Raw genomic sequence first — 22666 nt, forward strand, 5'->3', positions numbered from 1 at the left:
AAGAGTAAGAATATATATGAGAGCATGATGTTTACTTTATATGCAAAAAATATATTAATTCTTTATTTTATATGTAAATGTTATAAGTTATATATGCACTATGTATATATGCATTATACACTATATATATATACTCCACATACATAGTAATTATAAATAGTATATGTGTTAGATACAGAATAGGTACACCTTTCATACAATATGTATATACATATATACATTTTTTGTCAGTACTCACCATAGCCATTGTAATCATTCACACTCATTTATTTATTTTTTTGTATAATATGTCTACAATACATTAATCAAGGTATATTTAGTGTATAACATATACTAATATACACATATTATACAATTTTTTTTCCCTCTTCAAATATATACACACATGTTTCAACTCATTTTTTTGATATAGAGTATTTGAAATTGAATAGTAGCCTTCAAGTTTTGGTTTGAATGTGATAGTTAATTATCTACATGTTAATAAAGAGTTTTTTCATCACACCTAAGTAAAATATTTGGATCAAGAGGAATTGCCATTTTTTTTTCTTCACCAAACTTTCTTAAGAATTGTCCCATGTATAACCTTCACCCCTTCAAACATTATTTAACAGGTAAGTGGAGTTATTATTTTGGAAATAAATAGAAAAAAGCCCATCCACAATAAATCTTCAAGAAAATATAATGGGTTGGACAAAGATTAGCTCAAAAGTTATTTGGATCGAAATGAATTGGGTTAAAATAGGTTTTAAATGAGTTGGGTTATGATCCTCATAATTTGACTCAATTTTTAAAATAGTCCACTTGATCTTGAATCGACACTCAGAAATCGAGCTTCAATCTGGACATTCAAAACATGAGATTCAAGTCTCAAATCTTGTCCCTAAATCAGGAATCGAGACCAAACCTTAATCTGACACTACTAAAAAAATGTCAAAAATGGCCCAGAAAATCCATATTTTGTTATTACACATAATGTGAACAATCCTATTAAAAGGGAATGTTTCAAGAATATATGCTCTATATAAAATACATAAATTTTCCCCTGAACTTGTCTGCACAACTCACTTTAGTACTTTAACTATACGGGTGTTTGTTTACCCTCCTAATTTAATTTGAAGTGAATTTAATTACCCCTTAAAGGGTGACGTGTTTGTATCACCAACTTTCTATAAGCGCGTGAGACAGAAAAAAAAACCAAAAAACTGACACATGTCATCTTTTTATTGGACGACATATTTAATAACTTATTTTACTAATTTTTAAACATTTTATTTTTCAATTAACTTCTCTTCTCTGTAGTTTTTTTTTTTTTTTCATCTTCTNNGTATCCACACTGCTATATTATGTATCCGAAAAACACTAAAGAAAGGGATTTTTGGTAATTAATGAAAGAGTAGGGAAAGAAAGTAATTTCTTTCTTATACTATGTCATTTGCCTAATTTTTACATAAATCTTCAAGAAAATATAATGGGTTGGACAAAGATTAGCTCAAAAGTTACTTGGACCGAAATGAATTGGGCTAAAACAGGTTTTAAATGAGTTGGGTTATGATCCTCATAATTTGACTCAATTTTTAAAATAGTCCACTTGATCTTGAATCGACACTTAGAAATCGAGCTTCAATCCGGACATTCAAAACATGAGATTCAAATCTCAAATCTTGTCCCTAAATCAGGAATCGAGACCAAACTTTAATCTGACACTACTAAATAAAATGTCAAAAATGGCCCAAAAAATCCATATTTTGTTATTACACATAATGTGAATGATCCTATTAAAAGGGAATGTTTCAAGAATATACGCTCTATATAAAATACATAAATTTCCCACTGAACTTGTCTGCATAACTCACTTTAATACTTTAACTATACGGGTGTTTGTTTACCCCCCTAATTTAATTTGAAGTGAATTTAATTACCCCTTAAAGGGTGACGTGGCAAAATTTGTATCACCAACTTTCTATAAGCACGTGAGACAGAAAAAAAACCCAAAAAACTGACACATGTCATCTTTTTATTGTACGACATATTTAATAACTTATTTTACTAATTTTTAAACATTTTATTTTTCAATTAACTTCTCTTCTCTGTAGTTTTTTTTTTTTTTTTCATCTTCTTCTTCCTTTCTTTTTCTTTTCTCAAGACTCTTTCTCTTTCTTATTCTTTTCATTCGGTTCAAGGTAAACATTTACTCATTTACTCCCTATTGCAACTTTTTCCACATTTTTCTTCTTCTTTTCTTTTCTGTTTTTCTTTGACAAAAATTTTTGGTGTTTGATTCGTTGACACCATTTTCGACATCGAAAAAGATTATTAGATCTATGAGTTTAAAAAGTTATAAGAAAAAAGAACCTGATTTCCACTTAAAAAAAATTCAAAGATATTGTTGACAAAAAATTGATTGTGGAGATTTCGTTCAATTCGTTGAAAAATTAACATTTTTATGTAAATAATTTTTTTAATTTTCAAGGAAGGTGGTATGTGTAACTAAAAACTAAACTGAAATTGCAATTGAAATTTGAATTATCATTTGTAGATTGAGGGGTAAATTCATCGATGGATTTAGTTTTTGGTTCAATTTTAAATATCATCATGGTGGGTGTAGGAATTGTTGGTTTAATGTGGAAATTGATGTCTACAAATGGAATATTGAAGCCTATTTTCTTACGAAAAGAAAGAAGATTGAAAAAGTATTTTTTATTTTTTACCTGAAGAGAAAATTATTATATAATGGAAGAAGAAAAGTTGAAGAAAAGTTCACTATAAAAAGAAGAGTTGTTGTTGAGAAGGTGACAAACATTGGGGAAGACAATTAGTGATGAAAAAAATAATTATTATGGAGATTTAAATAATTAATTAGAAATTTAGTTAATATACATGTGGACGAATAAAAATGTGTGTGACTCAACAACACCCAGCCTTCAATTGGGCTAGTGATGGANAGAAATTTAGTTAATATATATGTGGACGAATAAAAACGCGTGTGACTCAACAACACCCAGCCTTCAATTGGGCTAGTGATGGGAGGGTTGAAAAAAAACACTTAAAAGATGTTAAGGGAGGTATTTAAACACCCGTATAGTTAAAGTGCTAAAGTAAATTATGCGGATAAGTTCAGAGGGATTTTATGTCTTTTCCCTAAAATATTATTCTATGTAACTCAATATACACTGTGCAAATTATCATACATAATAGAGTGTTTATTCACAATTACAAATATGAGCTAAATCCAACTTGATGTTATATCATATTTGATATTTAGTTATATGGCATATATATTTTCTCTTAATAGAGACATAAATCTTAATTTTCCCCTATTTTTAAATGCCTAAACATGTAATAACTACACTTTTAAAGAATGATCAAGAAGGGATGCCTAACTTCTAAAATATGGTTAGTTAGTTAGTTATAATGCTTGTAATTGAAAGCTTAACTTGATACATATATTCAGGTAAAGAGTCCATCAAATCTGGTAATGTTAGATTTCTTCTTAGTTTTCATATTTGGTACTTATTTTAGGACTTCAACGAAATTGAAGTTGTACTCATATAACATAGAAATGAATTAAAAATAATATCGTTTTGTTTGACTTGATTATTGTGCCAAGTGTTGGTGGTGTCTTGAGCAGCTCTTAGTTTTGTTTGCCAATCCCATGACTTATTTCATCTTCGAATACTCATTTTCACACATATGCACAGAGTCAGTCAAAAACTCCATTTTTTTTTAGAAAGAAGGGCTTGTGACATAAGGTTCCTCCTATGAACCTATAAACCTAAGGAATAGAGATCGACATCGGGAAGCCTACTCCTCGAGCTATTTAGTACTTGAATATGTTTGCCGCGAAGAAAAACTAATTTTCTATTCGCTTACCTATGCGCCTCTACTTATACGGAACTAAAGAAGGGGCGAGGGCAGAAGAAAGGATTTTCAATTCAAAATATCCGCTCTATTATATTTTAATATCCAAAATTTAAAAAAATCAAAATCAAACCAATAACCCTATAATTTATTTTACATTAAAAAATTACCCGATAACAATGTATCAATAGCTTTTTTTCAATTTAATTTATCAATCGGTTCGATTTTTAGACGAGTCCACCCAGACTCAAAGTACAATATCCAATCATAAATATAATATTCCACGATATTGCTAACTTCTCTTTTGCTTCAAAAATTAATATCCAGAAATTTGTATACTCTGTTCTTGCTTTTTAATATTTAAATTAAATAATAATTATAAAGAAGATTAAAACAAAAAAAAAAGATTTACATTTCCTAGTTTGCCGGTAACGTCTCGGGTCTCCATAGAAAATCGGGTGACCCGAAACCAAGATCCGAATGATCAAACAATCCATCTATTGCTACGTATTCACAAACACCAGCGTTATAATCCACCAAATCAGCGATCCCCAATTCGAACGAATCGTAATTCGGAATTCTCTCTTCCAGTTCCCATATTGAATCCGATGAAATTCCGATCAATTCGATTACCGATTCACTTCCCACCGCCGTTGCCGGAGGAAGTCCGAGTTCATCATCCGACGCTTCCAGAAGGTAGCCTAACTCCGGCTGAGACTCATCAGAATCCGCCGTCAAATCCACCACTTCCGTCTCCATCACCTTCGCCGGTGACGGAGAAGCTGTAATTTCTTCTTCGAAGCTCTTCATGAATGAATCAAAATCATGACTCGTGGTGCAAAACTCGGAGTTATTATCGTCATCGGTGAGATCGTATAACAGATTCTCCCTGAGTTTCTTCACTTCCGGTGAGTTATATTCTGATTCTTCCGAGTCAACTCGGACTCTCTTTTTTCTACTCATGCTCTCCATAGAAATTTGCAGAATGCGTGTAATACACGTGCTTAGATTTGAGAATTGAAAAGTTTGAGTGAGGAGAGAAGGAAGATAAGGGTTGGTTTATATAGTGGAGACAAAGAGGAGAGAGAAAGTGGAGTAAATGATGTGATGTCGGCGCGTGGGTGGGAATTATTTGTGGGGGCAGTTATGGTCGTCTCTAGATTTTTATTTTTTAAAATTAAAAAAAATAAAAATATTGTTTTTATTTAATTAATTTAACGTTATGTTCAAACGTGTTGATGGTGTGTTTTCGAAGATTTATTATTTTTTGTAAAGTGGTGGGGTGGGGGATTTTGAGAATAGTAATAATATTCCGTGATTAGCTGGTTTTGATTTCAGACTTGGAGTACGGAATGTATCGTAGAAGGGGTCTACATGGGTTAGTCAATTAATGGGCTCGTTTGGTAACTGATAAGAATTACGTGTATAAAGTAATATAGGGATTATCTTTTATGTCATAGGTTTTAGTTCGAAATTACTTGCTAGCAAAAGTAAGGGATTTGTCTTCTGAACCAAGGTCGTAGCGCTGGATTTGTCAAGTGCAAGTTATCTCTCCGGTGTGATTTGCAAATTATTGTATAAGAGTGGAAATTTTACCTTGTGTACACGCAAAGATTAGGAAATTTATATTTATATTAGTTATTTATGTGTTAGTTACTTATAAATGCATTAGTTATTTCACCTTCTATCACAAGTAAAACAATACATGGACTACATTAGTTATGCAAATTTCTAAATAGCAAATAAAATTTATACAGGAATATTTTACCTCATAATTAGCTATTGAGCGTATATTACTTAATACTTATATAACTCACCTCTAAGTCAACTATCAAACAATTCCTAAAGGCTAAAAATATGGTTGAATGGGCTATAACTTATGACTTATCAGTCAAAAGTCGTAATTTAAAAATTTTAATTCATGATTTTGACTTATTATTGTTGTTTTATTTTAATTTAAAATTAAATGCTATCATACTTCTTTAAAAACTATTAGAGTATAACTTTACGATACCTAAAGTAAAAGTAATCCAAACAAGTTCTATATTGTTCAAGATATATTTTAACGCTTATTCCTATTTTTAAAAGGCCATATGTTAGAAAAGATTTTATTGAATAAAAGTTTTATTAATTGGTAAAATTGTTGTCATTAATTAAGAGCTTATAAGTTTCAAAACAAGTCTAACTTGGTTTGATAACGGCAGTCAGATTCGACGATAAGTCTGAATCATTTTGCATAGTTTAACCCTTATTGTTGTTATTGAAGTGCAATGTAAATAAATAGAAAAATATAGATAATGGAAATTAATAAAATTGATTATATCTTGTTTAAAATTAAGATGTAATTATAATATTATTTGTATCTGGACATATATTCTCTTTGGAATGATTCGACTCATTTTTCTTTTTCATTTTTAGTGAGTCATTCATATAGGTATTATTTCCGTGATGAATTTGTATCGTAACAATTTTTAAAAAATTAAATTATAAATTCATCTCTCATATTAATGTCGACTGAATTTAATGTATATTTGGTACAAATACATGAGAAAATTCGGAGGCTATTGTCAGTATACAACATATCTGATAAAATTTCACATCTACTATTGGTAACTTTATGTACAAGTGAAATTTCATACTTAAAGTACTAATCAATTATTTTAGGCTTAAGTAATTTGGAGTTCCTTAAAGTTATCCGCATATTTCATTTAGACACTTTAATTATGACTATTACCTATTGAACACCTAAATTGTTCAAAAAATATACCTATTAAACACAAAATGTTGATGTGGCAAAAGAAGTGTTTTTCACTTTCGCTAAACGTGTGAAACAATCTTAAATAATACTTCTATTTTATTTTTACTTTTTTCAAAAAAACTTAATATTTTTTCTTCTTTGACTGCCACTTGGCATTTAATTATTTAATTTCTTCAAAAATAATTTTAAAAGTAATACTAATTCTTAAATAAAAAAATAAAAAAAAAGCCCCCACCCCACCCCCTTTAAGTCGTCTTCTTCACGAAGACAGCCCTTCAGTGTTTTTTTTTCTTTTCTTTTCTTTTTATATTCTATTTCTTTTCAATATTTATTAAAAAATAAAAATTGAATCAGCTAATTGAATTTGGAGGAAAAGAAAGAAAGAGCATGAAAAAAGTTAGCCGATCGACGTCCATTTCGGTCACCTTCGAACAAATATTACCATTCAAATTAAAATGTAAACCCACTAAACTTATCAAAAATAATATCAGATTGATTTGATAAAATTAATTTAGGTCCTCTCGATTTCTCTTTGCTATCGATTTCAAGACTTGACATACTCACTTTCTTCATCACTCTTGTCAGAGGCGTATCCAGGATTTCGGCTAGATGGGTGCACGATTACGAAAAAATATATTTTAAATATAAATTTGATCAATTTGACTTTTAGTTCGTATATGAACCATTAAATTTTAAAAATTATAGGTTCAAAATGTATAATACTACTAATTTTAAATTTTAATATACACATTTGATTTAATTATATTAAAAATATACAATAATAAATTTTTTAGGAATTTTCAATGTAACACACTTGAAAATTTTGAAAGATTAAAGGAAAAAAACAAAAGCAAAATTAGCTGAAACGTCAAAAGTGTAACCGATAACCACTTGGAAAGGTGTTACTCACAGAGACAAGATAGATATAAGATTTAAATTTATATCCTCACTTAGAAAGGTGCACCCAATCATCATCGCATTATTATATGATATACTTTGAACATGGGTTCACACATCTATATTGTTATATTTTTTAAAAAATATAACACTATTATACATGATCTAGAGAGGGGAGCATGGGTTCACGTGAACCCACGGCACCCCCTCTAGATACGCCTCTGACTCTTGTATCAGTCTCTTTGAATATCTCTTTCTCACGTATTAGGAATAAAAAATTTATATAAGCAATTAGCAAAGAAATTGAATTTTATCGTTTGAGAAAGAAAATCTTGCTTGGTTGAAGAAGAAAGGGGGTTGGGGTAGGGTTCGGCTTCTCATTTATTTATTTTTATAAAAAAATAGATGAAAAATATATTTGAAATGATTTTCATTCTTTTTAACATAAAATTGTTTTTCTCTATAATTATTGGGCCCAACGCCACATGTTATCTTATAATTTCTCATTTTGCCACATCAATATTACACACTTTATTTTTTTTTTACTTATTATTGAAAAATGTCTAATAGGAATAAGTTTTGAATAGATAAAAGTGTTCAATAGGTACTAGCCCTAGTTAAGGTGTCTAAGTGAATTATATGGACAACTTTAAGGGATCGCAGATGACTTAAGCCATTATTTTACCTTCTCTTTCTCTTGTACAACTAATAAACAACCACCATTACCATATTTGGTAATGTTAGCTCAATTTGGCACCTGCTAGTTTAGATTTTTTTGGGTAACTTGATAGTTATGGTAGAGTTGGAAATTTTAATAAGGAATTTAGAAAACATAGAAGATGTGTAACTTCAATTCAGACTTGTGATCTAAAACAAAATTGTTTCACATTTATCACTTTACTAGAATTTATATTAAGAAGGTTTAATAATTTATAGATATGAAAATACTTGTTATGTTATGTAATAATATAATAAAAATATAAGACGATAAAAGATACGATCAAAGAAGTTGAAGGGAGAGAGATATTTTATTGTTATTCAAACTGAGGTACAAATGAACTAATTTACCTTTCTATCTTAAGATTTTTCAAGAAGTTACTAGTAATTAGTTGCTTGCTTGAAAGTTGCTTGCAAGTTGTCTGCTTGATTGTTAGTCTGAGAAAATTGTTACAGGATTTTTTATGAAATTGCTTGTAAACTATCTGTTTGATTGCAAGTATGAGAAAACTATTGCAAGACTTTTCATAAGTTGTTTGCAAGATGTCTCTTTGAAGTACGCGCAAGTTGTCCTAGAAAATTATTACAAAGTTTTTCAGAAAATTATTTGCAAAGTCTTCAAAAAGTTGTTTGCAAGCTTCTTCAAGAAAGTATAGGAATATTTAAATATACATACACAAATTACTTAATTATTTCAATTTGTACAGTATAATACGTAGACAATTTATGATTGTATTTTAATTAACTAAATTTAGCATATTTTTGGTTAAATTATTCTGTAATCTATATGTCTTTTTCTTACCTAATAGAGCTGACATAAAACATTTCTTAAAGTCAAATTTATTCATCTCTTGCTAATTAAGGTTGTTGACAAAAAAAAAATTAGGTTCCATTAGATTTGCCCAATTTTTTATAAATAAATTTCATGTATTAGCGTAAATCTAGCGTTTATTCAACATGCTAGACAAAAACTTCCCAATGCTAAGATATATATGTATTTAAAAATTATTTAACATAATAATACGTTTACCGGTTCAAAGATTTTTTTAAAATTATTATTCTGACAAAACTACGTTTAACTTAATTTTCGTGCATTCCACTTTTTTTTTTTTCAAAAAAGAAATGTAAATATCAAACCAGATTACGGAAAGTGATTTCCAAATAGAAAAAAAAAGAATATTTTTGCATAAAATCGCGGGGAAAGCTAAAGGGTATTATAATAGAATTTTCGTTTAATTTAATTTTCGTGCAATCCACTTTTCCATAAATAGTGAACAATGGGCATTTCTTCTACTTTACCTAAATTAAATAACATAAAAGTAAAGGGATACTATATACTCCTTTCGTCCATGTTTAACTTGACATATTTTTAAAAAATAATAAATAAAATAATAATTTTATTATATTTTTCATGATTATTATAAGTCATTTAAATATTAAATAAATAGTATTTAACAATAAAAATAAAATTGGTATAAGATAATAAATTATTTTGATTTTCCAATTTAAATGGATAAAAATAAATATTTCATTTTTAATATAGTGCACAAGTAAAAATAACATTAAAATTTTCTCGAAAGATGTATCAAATATAGAATCAAGTAATATAAAGTGAAGAAAATATGTATTTTCCTTGAAAGCAAAATACTTGGAAATTTCCAAAAATCTAAAAGGGAATATTTGCATAAATTGGTGGGGAAAAACAAGATCTAAGATCTTTTGTATTATTCTTTGTGGCCTAGTTCGGCAAGATATGGACCAAAACTCCAAATTCTAAACGCAACTCACAAGAGAATTTTGGGTATGAAAATTACTAAAGGGTGTGGTGCAGTGGATGACGATGTTTCTCTCTTAATTAAATATTTCTGATTTGAGCCCTGTATATGCAAATATCTTGGTAGGGAGTGTTTTCTCTCGAATAGGGTCATAGCTGTGTGAATTCGAATTAATGAGGCTCCGATCCAATACATATATCAAACACTAGATAAAAAATAAAAAAAATAAAAAAATGGGTATGAAAAACTTCTTTCAAAGGACAAAACATTAGGAATTGCAAGAACAGACAACTTGGACAATGTTTGATAAAGTTGGAGTGGAAAAAGTTTTTAAAAAAATTGTAATATGAGCCATAAGGAATACAAAATTCCAAAAAAAGTGAAAATTATCATGCCCAAATTTATATTAAGGAAATAAATATAAAAATGTCATTTACATATATTTTTATTAGGTAAACAATATATAATCAGTGTATATTATCATATCAATTCATTACATAAGTTACTATAATTTGATTTAAATACCTAGTGTAAATAGATTTTATAGTTTCGAATCTTTGTGTAGGATAAATCTAGCATGTTTCGTGCCGTTCATGTAAATTCAACAATTTTCGCCCGAATTTATAGATATATATATAGATATAGATATTTCTATATAGATTTTATAGTTTTGAATCTTTGTGTAGGATAAATCTAGCATGTTTCGTGCAGTTCATGTAAATTCAACAGTTTTCGCCAGAATTTATATATATATTTATATATTGTAAAATTGCATATATTTTAAATCTTGAATTCGTGTTTGTCTAATTCATTATGGCACCTTGTGTAATGGAATGGACAAGGAAGAAAGTGACAAATAACAACAATTCAAATTGCTATAAACTACAGTAAGGTTAATGCTTAGATGTTAAGCATTAATTTGATGGCCAGCTCATTTCTTTGTTCTTGAAGATGAGAAACTATATTATAAAAATTAATAAGTCAATTAATACTCTTTCATGTTTGGTATGTTACCGACAAAATCAGATTACTTTGCTTCGTATTATGTTTTTCTATATTTGATCAATTAGATTGGATCTTGTTTCCTTTTTAATTCATTTGTGATTTATGATAATCTATATTTTAAGCTATGATTGTCCATGTCCATAAAAGATTACTCATATAGTCAAGCAAGTGATACATTTAGACATTTCCATACTATAATAATCATTTCGTTTTTATTCGTTTGATATGTTTTAATTTGAAACGAAGTTTTATAAAAAAAAAGTCAATCGTGTGGTTTTAATATGTTAATAAAAAAGTCAATTAATTTATAGTCTTAAACATGTGAAATATTATTGGACTTAAATAGTTATTAAAAAGGGAAATAGTCAATTCTTCAAAACAGACTAAAACCAAGTGAGTGAAGCAAAGGTGGGGGTGGATTATTTTTTTATGTTATGTGATATTATATAGTTTTTATAATATTTTGATATAATAATTATAAAATAAATTACCTAATTATTGTGAGTACCTGGAATTATAAGTTTAGAAAAAATGAGAGATGGAGGAAATTAAAGGGAACGTCTTATTGTGGGAAAATTCAGAGGACCTACATAAACATGTTACACATGAATATGATTAGTATTTGAGAAGGACCACTCCATCCTTCTCATTTCACGGTAAGATCGGAAAAAGATAGAATATACGTAGATTATATCACCGTTTTGTTAAGGTAGAAAAATTATTTTTAAAAAATTATTCGCACAAAAGTAAAAGAATATTAGCTGATTTTTCTTATTCGTTCTAACTTTGATAGACAAAGTTACTTGATATCTATAATTGGTAGAAAGTGATAGATATCTCATAAAATTAATATAATGCGTGAAAACTAACTCGAACACCGCAATCATAATAAACGAGCATTAGTTTGCACATTTATAAGACCAAATCCAAGTTTTATGATAGCTTAGCTGGTGACTTTTCACAAGGGAATGGACCCACAAACCAAAACATATCTTAGTGGGTCCCATTCATGTTGGTAATTTCTAGATAATATCAATTATTGTAATGTCTATTCTACCCTCCAAAAGTTGTATGAATTACATTTTGGTTGTGGTTGATACAGATCTTGAAAAACTTTTTTTAAAAAAATAAATAGTTTTTTTTTTGTATTCGATGGATAAGTAAAAGTTATTTTTTTTAAAAAATAAATAAATATATAATTTTAACAAATACTATGAAAAATAAGGATGTGAGATGATATGGTTGAGGATATTATACTCAAGTCAAGGTTCCTTCAAAATAATCTTTTTTATTTCTGGAAGGTAGAAGTATGGACTGCTTACACTTTGTTCTATTTAGAGAGAAGTATTGAAAACACTTTGAATTTAATTGATAATTTTATTCTTGAACTATTGACAATCTTAAAAACACTCATCTACTTGACTAACTAAACTTACATACATCCCGATACACTCCTGATCTGCCATATGACATATAACAAATGATCACAAACTCTTGCAGTAACATAAAACTCTTAATAAAAAATCGAGAAAAGTGTTAAAGAACGCACCTAAATTTTTTAAAAAAATTGTGTTTCACTCATATTATAATAAAATATTGGGGGAATTCTACTGAATATTTTATTGATGATAATTGATATATGGATAAGGATTATGGGAAGAGTGGTGGAAAGGAGGTATGTAGAGGATACTCAATGAATCAATGTGATTTTTTCTTCAAATTTTGAAAATATTAATATATTATCCTTTAATTATTACTCATAATAACTATATAAAAAAATTGTACTAACAATTTATACAGCTTAAACTCAATCAACAAAACTTAGTCAATCTAGCAAACCTAATTTGTCAATCCCAATTAGTTGACCTTTCCATTCATGCATTCGACCATATATTTTTCTTCTTATTTTGTGGAAATTAATAACTTATCATTTATATTTTTCGTTCATTTTTACTTGTATAATATATTATAAATAAATATTAAATAAAAATTAATAAATAATTTTATTTAATTATATATAATATAATAAAATTATCATTTTATGAATATTTTTTAAGAGTGTGTTTGAGCTAGATATGAACAGATAAACATAAACAAAAGGAGTATTAATCAAGTTGAGGAAGAAGTTGGTTGTTATTATTGGTATAATCATTAAAACTAGTCACATGAGATGAATTTTGTTATTTATTTGAGTAGATGTCGACATATATCATCGTTACTATCTATCCACAACTTTTATGATTGAAGGAATTATTAGAATTTTGATAAAGAAATTAAAGAGAATAAAGAAAATTAAAGAGAATAAAGAAAAACAGTGGTAATTTTTTTGTTGAAATAATTGTTGAGTTCCTATACATCTACAATTCTTAAGGGAAAAAATTCTATTGAAAACGCTGCATTCGAATAAACCTTAAAATGCACGATTTGAATTTTGTTCAAACTTAAATTTGAAGCTCCGAACACCAGGTGAAATAGTGAAAAAAATTACTTAGAAATTAACTAACTCTATAAGCAATCAAACCTACACATCTACAATATTTTAGGGAATTTTAAACATATTGGGCGGCGCAAGTGTATATTTATTTATTATATAACAAATGTATACCAAGTGCTTCCTTAGTCTCAAGTTATTTATGGTATTTTAGTTTTACATGCCACTTAAAAATTATTTATGGTATTTTAGTTTTACATGCCACTTAAAAAAATATTGATTAGGAGATATATTTCATTATTTTATTTTTATTCATGTGTTAATGCATAATTTTTTTTTATTAAATATTTACTCTATTGAGATGTTTATATTCAAGAATAATTATTATTTATATTAAAGATAAAATGAGAAAAAATTAATAATTTTACCTTAAACTTCATAAACTCAAATTTGAAATGTTTTTTTTTCTTTCGTCAAGTAGTTAAAGTAAGTATACAACCCATTTTGCATTAGGCTCTCTAAAATGACAAAATCACACATATAATTTAAGATAAAAGAATATATAATAAATATATAATCAGTGTCCGTAAGAAATTGCTTATTGTGCTCGAGCAGAGAAAGTCGAGGGAGAGAAGTGGCTCCTTATGTTGACTCTAACACACAAATTGTGATGAGTATATTTGTTTGAATATGTCAGGATTTAAAATTAGATGGACCATTTGAATTGGTGTGTAGTGTATAATATTTAATATAATATTTATTTAATCACTAATTGATCATAACATTATCAAAGTTGGGACACATATATTTTTGTTTTTTTTATACCGACCCACAAACAAAGGAAACATATATATAAATTTTTTTTTGTCAAATTGGTTGATTTCCACTTTGGTAGACATGGAGGCCTATTTCTAGGGTCGGAAAATTATGCCCACGTTAAGAAAAGCATGCTACACACCTCAATAATGACTTTAAATTGTTGATTTTTTGATTTATTTTTTTTGGTCTAAATTCAATTGATGATTCTTACTTTATAAAAAAATCAATAATTTATACAAAAAAAAATTCATGGTGTATAAAACATGCCATGTCATAATTGATAAAATGGTCCCATTCCATTATAGTCCTTTCTTTGATCCGTTGTTGTTATATTTGTATTGTATTATTAGTTTATATGTAATTTTTATTTTGATTGTTACTTAGATTTTATTATATTATGTTATTTAAATTCATTGTTAGATAACGATGAGAAAAGTTCATTTTGTCTAACGATCGATTTGATGTGATTGTCGTTATCTTAATATATTTTTCTCATTTTGTCTTTAGTTATTACTTAATAATTCAATTTGATTTTTCACCCTACCTTTTCATAGTATTTCAATGCCATATCCTACTTTTTTTTTGTGAATTTATCATTCAAATTGTCAATTTGTGACATTATACAAGGAGATAGAATGATACAATTATTTCAAACATTATATTCATTAAAATAATAGAGTACAATATATTTACAATACAATACAATAATTATTACTTTTTGCTTTCGGAAAGATTTATTAAAATGGTGGACATTTAATCCGCTAAACATTGATATATTTTTAAAATTATATATTCCAATATAGTTTAAAATCCGGCTAAAGAAATATTAAAAAGATACTACTTGAAACTTGAAAGTTGTCACTTCTAGAGAATAAAAAATAATACGTCGAATTTGTGAACTAATATGGTGGACATTTAATCCGCTAAACATTGATGTATTTTTAAAATTATATATTCCAATATAGTTTAAAATCCGGTTAAAGAAATATTAAAAGAATACTACTTGAAAGTTGTCACTTCTAGAGAATAAAAAATAATACGTCGAATTTGTGAATTAATATATATGTATATATTTTTTTTAAAGTGAAGATATACTTTCTTTTCTCAACTTTGATATTCTAGAGGTAGTTGTTTGGGGTTTCTTTTACTTTTATTATCTCAATGGTTCAAATTCACTATTGATTCTCAAAACTCAAATCGTATCACATAATTGAAATAGAGAAAATAATTTACAGACAGTTAAAAAAAATTATCTAACACTTATTTTAAATCGTAAACTTGAAATACTTTATTTATTTTTTTAAATTTTATATCTAATAAAATAATATCACGTAAATTGAGACGGAAGAAATATTCCTCAATAAAATTCAATTAAAAGAAATTGAAAATACCGCCGGCTAATGGGAAGAAGCTAGAAAATCAAACATTTGGAGTTAGTGGTGGAAATGCTCAAACAACTAAAATTGGAGTTTTCCTCACCATTTATTTTTTTAGTTGAGAAGATAAGGGTCTAGTCAACTTTTTTAGCTCTTACTTAGGATTTTCCACATATAATTTTAAAAAAAATTTAATGTCCAATATTTATATTAGAATTTGATTAAATTTAAACTTATATAGGTTAAGAGTTATTTTTAAAAATGATGTTTTTAACTAGACTTTTTTTTATTTTAATTTCGAGGACTTGATCCTAAGACCTTTATTTAAAGGTAAAGGAATTCCAATCATCCGACCCCGATCATGTGAGTTCTTTTAAACAATCATGTGAGTTCTTCTAGCTATTTCTTTGGGGCAGACTTATTTAAGGCTTTTAATATTAAATTTATTATATGTTTAAAGTTATCATGTGAGTGTTCTTTTAAACAATCATGTGAGTTCTTCTAGCTATTTCTTTAGGGGAGACTTATTTAAGGCTTTTAATATTAAATTTATTATATGTTTAAAGTTAAAGAGTTATATATATATGCATATTAACAGGTTATATATAGTCATGGTAAAACAATAATTTATCAGGTACTAAATGCTATAAAAGAATAAATAAATAAAATTAAAATTTAATAAGAATTAGACGAATTAAGTTATTATTCGCTTTTTAGCTCATTTTATATTATAATTAATTTCAAATAAGCAGGTTATTTGACACTTGTGCTTTCATACTACTTCTTCATTCTTCTTCATGACTAGTTCTAGACTTCTAGTTGGCACTTTCAACAGGATTGGTCTAACGAACAAATATGTACGTAATATATAATTTTAGTGAGCACTAAATAAATAAAATTTCACAAATGAAATATCATGTGACCAGCATGAGTTGTGGTGTAGTGGTGAGATTGTTTCATCCTTAATCAAATGTTTCAGATTCGAGTTCAAGAAGATTTCGTTGAGAGTGTCACCCCTGAATGAATCCTACAATATGTGATTTAAATTTAACCGAGTTTCAATATTGACTCCATACACTTGCCGGTAGGGGGAAAAAGAAAGAAATATCATAGTGGTTGTTAAAAGAAAAAGAGTTTGACGTGTAGAAGAAGTGTCCAATTTTTTGAAATTATATTCGTCAAGATTATTATGTACGTAGCAAAACCAATCACATTTTGCCATCTCATGTGGAATCATGAACAATATTCTAATAAGTTTGAATAACTATTATTTGAATGACCTTTTCTTCTTCAACAAATTGCCTATTAATTTTGTTGAAAAGAAATCTATGGTTTTATTTATTTATTTTCAAGAAAAGTATCAATTCTTGTTCTTCAAGAAAGTTTCAACTTGCCTATAACCTACTCATGTGATGTAAAAAAAAAAAAGAGTTAATATCTCAGATGGTAACTTAACTAATAGTTCTTTTCATAGAAAGTCATTCAACTTTTTTTTATAACTATAAAGTCACCCAACTATGAATTCTTTTCATAGAAAGTCACTCAACTAAGGGTTTTTTTCACAGAAAGTCACTAAACTTTTCTTTTTAACCTCAAAGTCATTTAACTATGAATACTTTATCTACAAAGTCACTCAACTTTGATATTTCATTTAAAAAGTCGTCCAAACAATTTAAATGATTTTCTCATTAAATTTTATTGAAATATAATTTTTTTTTGTAAATTATTTTTTTTAAATAATAAGATATTCATTTTAATTATTTTATTAAATTTTATTGAAACATAATTATTTTAAACTAATTTCTTTAAAAAAATAATAAGATAGTCATTTTAATTATTTATTTAAATACAAAGTATTTTTATCGTTTTTGATCCATAGTGCGAGTTACGGCAGATGCATGGCCTTATAGCATGGATAATATCCTTTAGTTTTATGTCAATCAAGTTCTACCACACTGATTCCGTGTCCATATTCTTCTTCACTTTTATGACATTTCGCTTTATTAGTTTAAAATAAAATAGTATTTTAATAAAATTTATTAAAATGAGTATTTTATTGTTTTTTTTAAAAACTTATTTAAACCAAAATTGTATTTCAACAAAATTTTAAAAAAAGTGTTTTAACAAAATTTAATAAATAATTAAATGAGCATCTTGTTATTTTTTAAAAATTAGCTTTAAACAAAAATTGTATTTTAACAAAATTTAATTTTAAAAAATTATTTAAATTGGTTGTGTGACTTTCTAAGTGAAATATCAATACTTGAATGACTTTATAAGTAAAATATTCATAGTTGAGTGACTTTAAGGTTAAAAAAGAAAGTTGAGTGACTTTCTGTGAAAAAAACCCTTAGTTTAGTGACTTTCTATGAAAATAATTCACAGTTAAATGACTTTACGGTTAAAAATGAAAGTTGAGTGAATTTCTGTGAAAAAAACTATTAGTTGAGTGACCATTTAAAATATTAACTCAAAAAAAAAAAATACTCACTTCATTTCATTATTTTTGGACAAGTTTTTAGTTTTTAATTTTCACGTAACCTATTTAATTAAGATAACAAATTACAAAGTATTTTAATATATTCTACATATTTTTAGTTTAAAATCATAATATTTAAAATAATTTTCTATTTTTTTTTGTGTCAAATTGAGAGAAACAAATCGAAAGGAAGTAAACATCTATTTTAGTAGGGGCCAGAAATAATAATTTTGATTGCATTTGCTTCTTTATGTCTTGTACACCACCAATTTGATTTTTATCCATCTGTTTTTTTTTTTTTTCGTTTGCTTATTAATTATTATTTTCATGTAGGATTAGTTGTTAGTGGTACGTACCCGAAAATATTAATCGATTATTATTTTGATTAGTATTAATGTTAATTTAGTTGGGAGCGTGGGGTGGGGGTGGTTGTTAGGCCATCCAACTTATTTTAGGTTTTCACATTTATATTCCAATAATGGGGAAAATGTGCAAATTAATGAATATGGTACTGCTTATAATTTATTCTTCCAGTTGTNCACCAATTTGATTTTATCCATCTGTTTTTTTTTTTTCGTTTGCTTATTAATTATTATTTTCATGTAGAATTAGTTGTTAGTGGTACGTACACGAAAATATTTATCGATTATTATTTTGATTAGTATTTATGTTAATTTAGTTGGGAGCGTGGGGTGGGGGTGGTTGTTAGGCCATCCAACTTATTTTAGGTTTTCACATTTATATTCCAATAATGGGGAAAATGTGCAAATTAATGAATATGGTACTGCTTATAATTTATTCTTCCAGTTGTCTAGACATGACACAATTTCATATCAATATATTTTTCAAATTAATGAATAGTTAGTGCATATATAGGGTGTGTTCGGTAGGGAGTTTGCCGATTTTTTTAATGTTTGATTGATCGAATATTTTTTTAAAAAATATTTAGAAAAAAAATTCTTAAAAATAAGGAAAATGACTTTGTTAAAATCTAAAAGTAATAAATTGGTCATATCCAACTTTTGGCTTTTACCTTCTATTTTTTTTTACCAAAACGTAGATACTTAAAAATAAACACTTTTATCTTTTACCAAGCACCTCAATAAATAAATAAAAAATAAAAAGCCAAAAACTACTTGAAATAAGTCAAATCTAAAAACACCCTCTTATAAATAATCTCACAATGTTCTACTCGCTTTTGTCAATATTAAAAGTGGTCAATAAACGCTATTTGTATAAAACAACGAGACCCAATAATCTTCCCAATGTTTCATTAGCTTTTGTCAATATTAAACTTCTTCTTTTATTTTTCTTTATTTAAAGCATCAAAGGCAGTAATATTGGACGAAAGGGAGTTGCTCGAATGGTAAGCACCCCTCACTTCCAAATCAAAGGTTGTGAGTTCGAGTCAGCAAAAGGGGTGGGAGCTCCTAGAGAGGAATAAAAAAAAAAAAACTGTAATATTGACTAGCGCAAGTCAAGAATCGCCCATAAAAGGTGTTTAGGAAGAATAATACCATATATATTTGGTCCAAAAAAGTTGCCATTGTGGAATTAATAAGAAAATTGGAAGACCATCAAAGAAATTAAATACTTTCTCCGTCTAATAGTTGTCCACTATTGATTTGACAAAGAAATTAAAAAACACTATATAATAGGGGTAATTTCATGAGATTATCTTTATTAAATATAAGTTATCTAAAAATTAGAAAATGAATAGTATTTACTAGCAATGATAAAATAGACACAACATGGTAAATCATTCATTAAGTTTATAAACTGGACAAGTATAGTTTAACATCCCAAAATAATATACGAATAGTAGACAAGTAAAGATTGACGGAGGGAGTACATGATTTCATTAGCATTGAAAATATTGAAACAATGATAATGACACACAAACCAAGAAGTGAAAGAGTTGTTTGGTGACTAGCTAGTTAGAGTTATTTAAGTATTGACATTAATAATGTAGAGATTAATTATACCGATTTTAGTAACTTTAGTTATTCATATACATAATAGTGCATGAATTGACTCATAACTTGTAGTACGTGTTTTAGTTATGTGAACTAGTAGAAATGATTATCAAACACCGAGTGAATTCTATATGAAACAACTAAAAAAACTTTCAAACATAATATCAACTATGCTAGTTTTAATAGGTGTATAATTTTCATTCCTTGAACTCTAAGCAACGTCACACATTAAGCAAATGTATTAAAAGAGTTAAATTCTATGAAGATTCTTATGTCAATGTGAAAACTCTTTGTCCCCTCTTATTAGGAATTGGAATACTCCCATACACAAAATAAAACAAAATTAAAAAATTCATTGCAAGTTTTCATTGAAAAATTTGAGTTTTGTGTGTACACGTTAGGGCTTGGATCTCCTATATATATGACACTTCTCCATTAGGATATATATATATATGGTAAACAAAATACAATAAATAATAGAGACAATTTCGTTAAAATAGTGCTATACATATTCATGAAAATAGCAATATCTTACTTAATTACGAAAAATAGCATCATTTTAGTTTCAGAATGTAGTGGAAAATATATTGTATTTGCACATATAATAATAGTGAAATACATTATATTTGTTCATAAAAAAATGTATCCACATGTAAACAATGTCTCTATAATGAAATGCATTGTATCTACACATTTAACAAGTGTATATAATATATCTCTATAGCTAATTATATCCATGTATCTACTATAAAATCTCAAAGTATCTCGAAATTATGTTTTTTTTTTAAATACCGTCATTTCAGATATATATAGATAATTTGTTGTGTCAATAGTTATAGGGAAAATTACGCGGTTAAGCAAACTTATACTACTTAATTACTCATCATAGCTATATTTTTCTATAATTATCACTCGCGACTAACATTATACGTTAATTACGTGGGATGACTTCGAGTTTGTATAATTAGCTACGTTTGTATATGTATAATTCACCAGAATATACAAATACATATGTATAATATACAATTATCTTAACCGATATACATATACAATTCACCTCTCTCCCACTCTCTGCTCTCTCGCGCTCGCCTCTCTCCTCCCTCTCCCAATCTCGCTCACCTCTCTCCTCCCTCTCCCAATCTCGCTCACCTCTCACCTCCCTCTCCCAATCTCGCTCGCCTCTCTCCTCCCTCTCCAATCTCGCTTGCCATATATACAAATACATATGTATAATATACAATTATCTAACCGATATACGTATACAATTCACCTCTCTCCCACTCTTTGCCCTCTCTCTCCCAGCCTCGCTCGCCTCTCTCCTCCCTATAACATGTAGCTACAAATTGTAATTATCAAATTATAGCTATGGAGAGTAATTAGGCTATTTTTGAGTGGTTATATGTGAAAGTTCCTCATTATATTAAGGGAAAATTGTATGAAATAACAAATTATTAATTCAAATTAAATGTTATAGCCATAGTTTATTTTAATTGTAATTCATAGCAAACATCCCCTTTTTTTGCCATCTGATTCGGTATACAATTAGCCATTTTATACATTTCGGTATAAAATGTATAAAATGCGTTTGTGTTTGTATAAAACGAGAGAAAAGTGTATATACAAATACAAATACATATATTTTCGTCCTATACACTTATAATTATACAAATACAAATCTTATTATACAAATTACAATGTATAAATAAATTTATACAAAACTGAACAATTTGTATAAAATTGGAAGTTTGTAGCGAATTATACAAATCAAAAGCTCCATAGCAAACATAAAATTTGTTATAGAGCGCAATTATGTAAACTATAGCTATAACATACAAATATGATTTTTATATTTGTTATATGTGAAAATTGCCCTAATATAATAGGGACAATTGCTTAGGCATATTCATTGGGCTTAGCAATCACTTCTTAGAGAGGGTTTAGCCCATGTCCTAGTATCTGGGCTTAAACTGAAACACAGTTTTACGGGTGAAGTCAAGTGAACATATATCTTTCTTGACGTCGTCATTTAACTTGTGTCTGTTTTTCCTCCAAGATTTATATGTACCGTATTAAAAAAATTTTAAAAATATAAAATGCAATATAGGTGTAATTATCATTTTCAAATATGTATTTATATAATCGATTTGATTCATGATTTTCGATTATTTTTTGCTCAAAAACAAACCATATCAAATTATATATCAATTTGTAAAATTTAAATCTAAAACCAAATCAAACAAAAAAATATTGACTTTTTTGTGCGTTTAAAATTTTCAATTGTTTTCTTTTGCTCTGGCAAAGGAATTATCGAAAAGTGTAGAAAATGTGCAAATGACTATGAAATTTCCAAATTTTGGAATTTATAGAGATTGATTATTATGGAGTCATTTCACGTGTATAGCTTTTTTGGTGGAATTTTGAGAGTTGACTAAAATGCCTACGTAAATAATGTCTTTGATTTTTAAACTCACAAAATTCAAAAGAAATTAATTTTTCGTAGTCTCTATTTATATCAAAGTTATAACATCACATAAAATTTAATTACCCAATATTTAAACTACCATTTCTCCCGGCG

The 22666-nt window shown here is 27.4% G+C and overlaps 1 protein-coding gene across 1 annotated transcript; it reads right to left on the minus strand.

Moving 5' to 3' along the window:
- Positions 1 to 4114: 4114 nt before the first annotated feature.
- LOC125852667 (uncharacterized) lies at positions 4115 to 4960 on the minus strand. Its single transcript, XM_049532385.1, has one exon. It carries the CDS (start codon positions 4828 to 4830, stop codon positions 4276 to 4278), a length of 555 nt encoding a protein of 184 aa, XP_049388342.1. The 5' UTR covers positions 4831 to 4960; the 3' UTR covers positions 4115 to 4275.
- Between the last annotated feature and the right edge of the window lie 17706 nt (positions 4961 to 22666).

The sequence above is a fragment of the Solanum stenotomum genome, unplaced genomic scaffold (assembly GCF_019186545.1).
Source record: "Solanum stenotomum isolate F172 unplaced genomic scaffold, ASM1918654v1 scaffold38100, whole genome shotgun sequence".
NCBI lineage: Eukaryota > Viridiplantae > Streptophyta > Magnoliopsida > Solanales > Solanaceae > Solanum > Solanum stenotomum.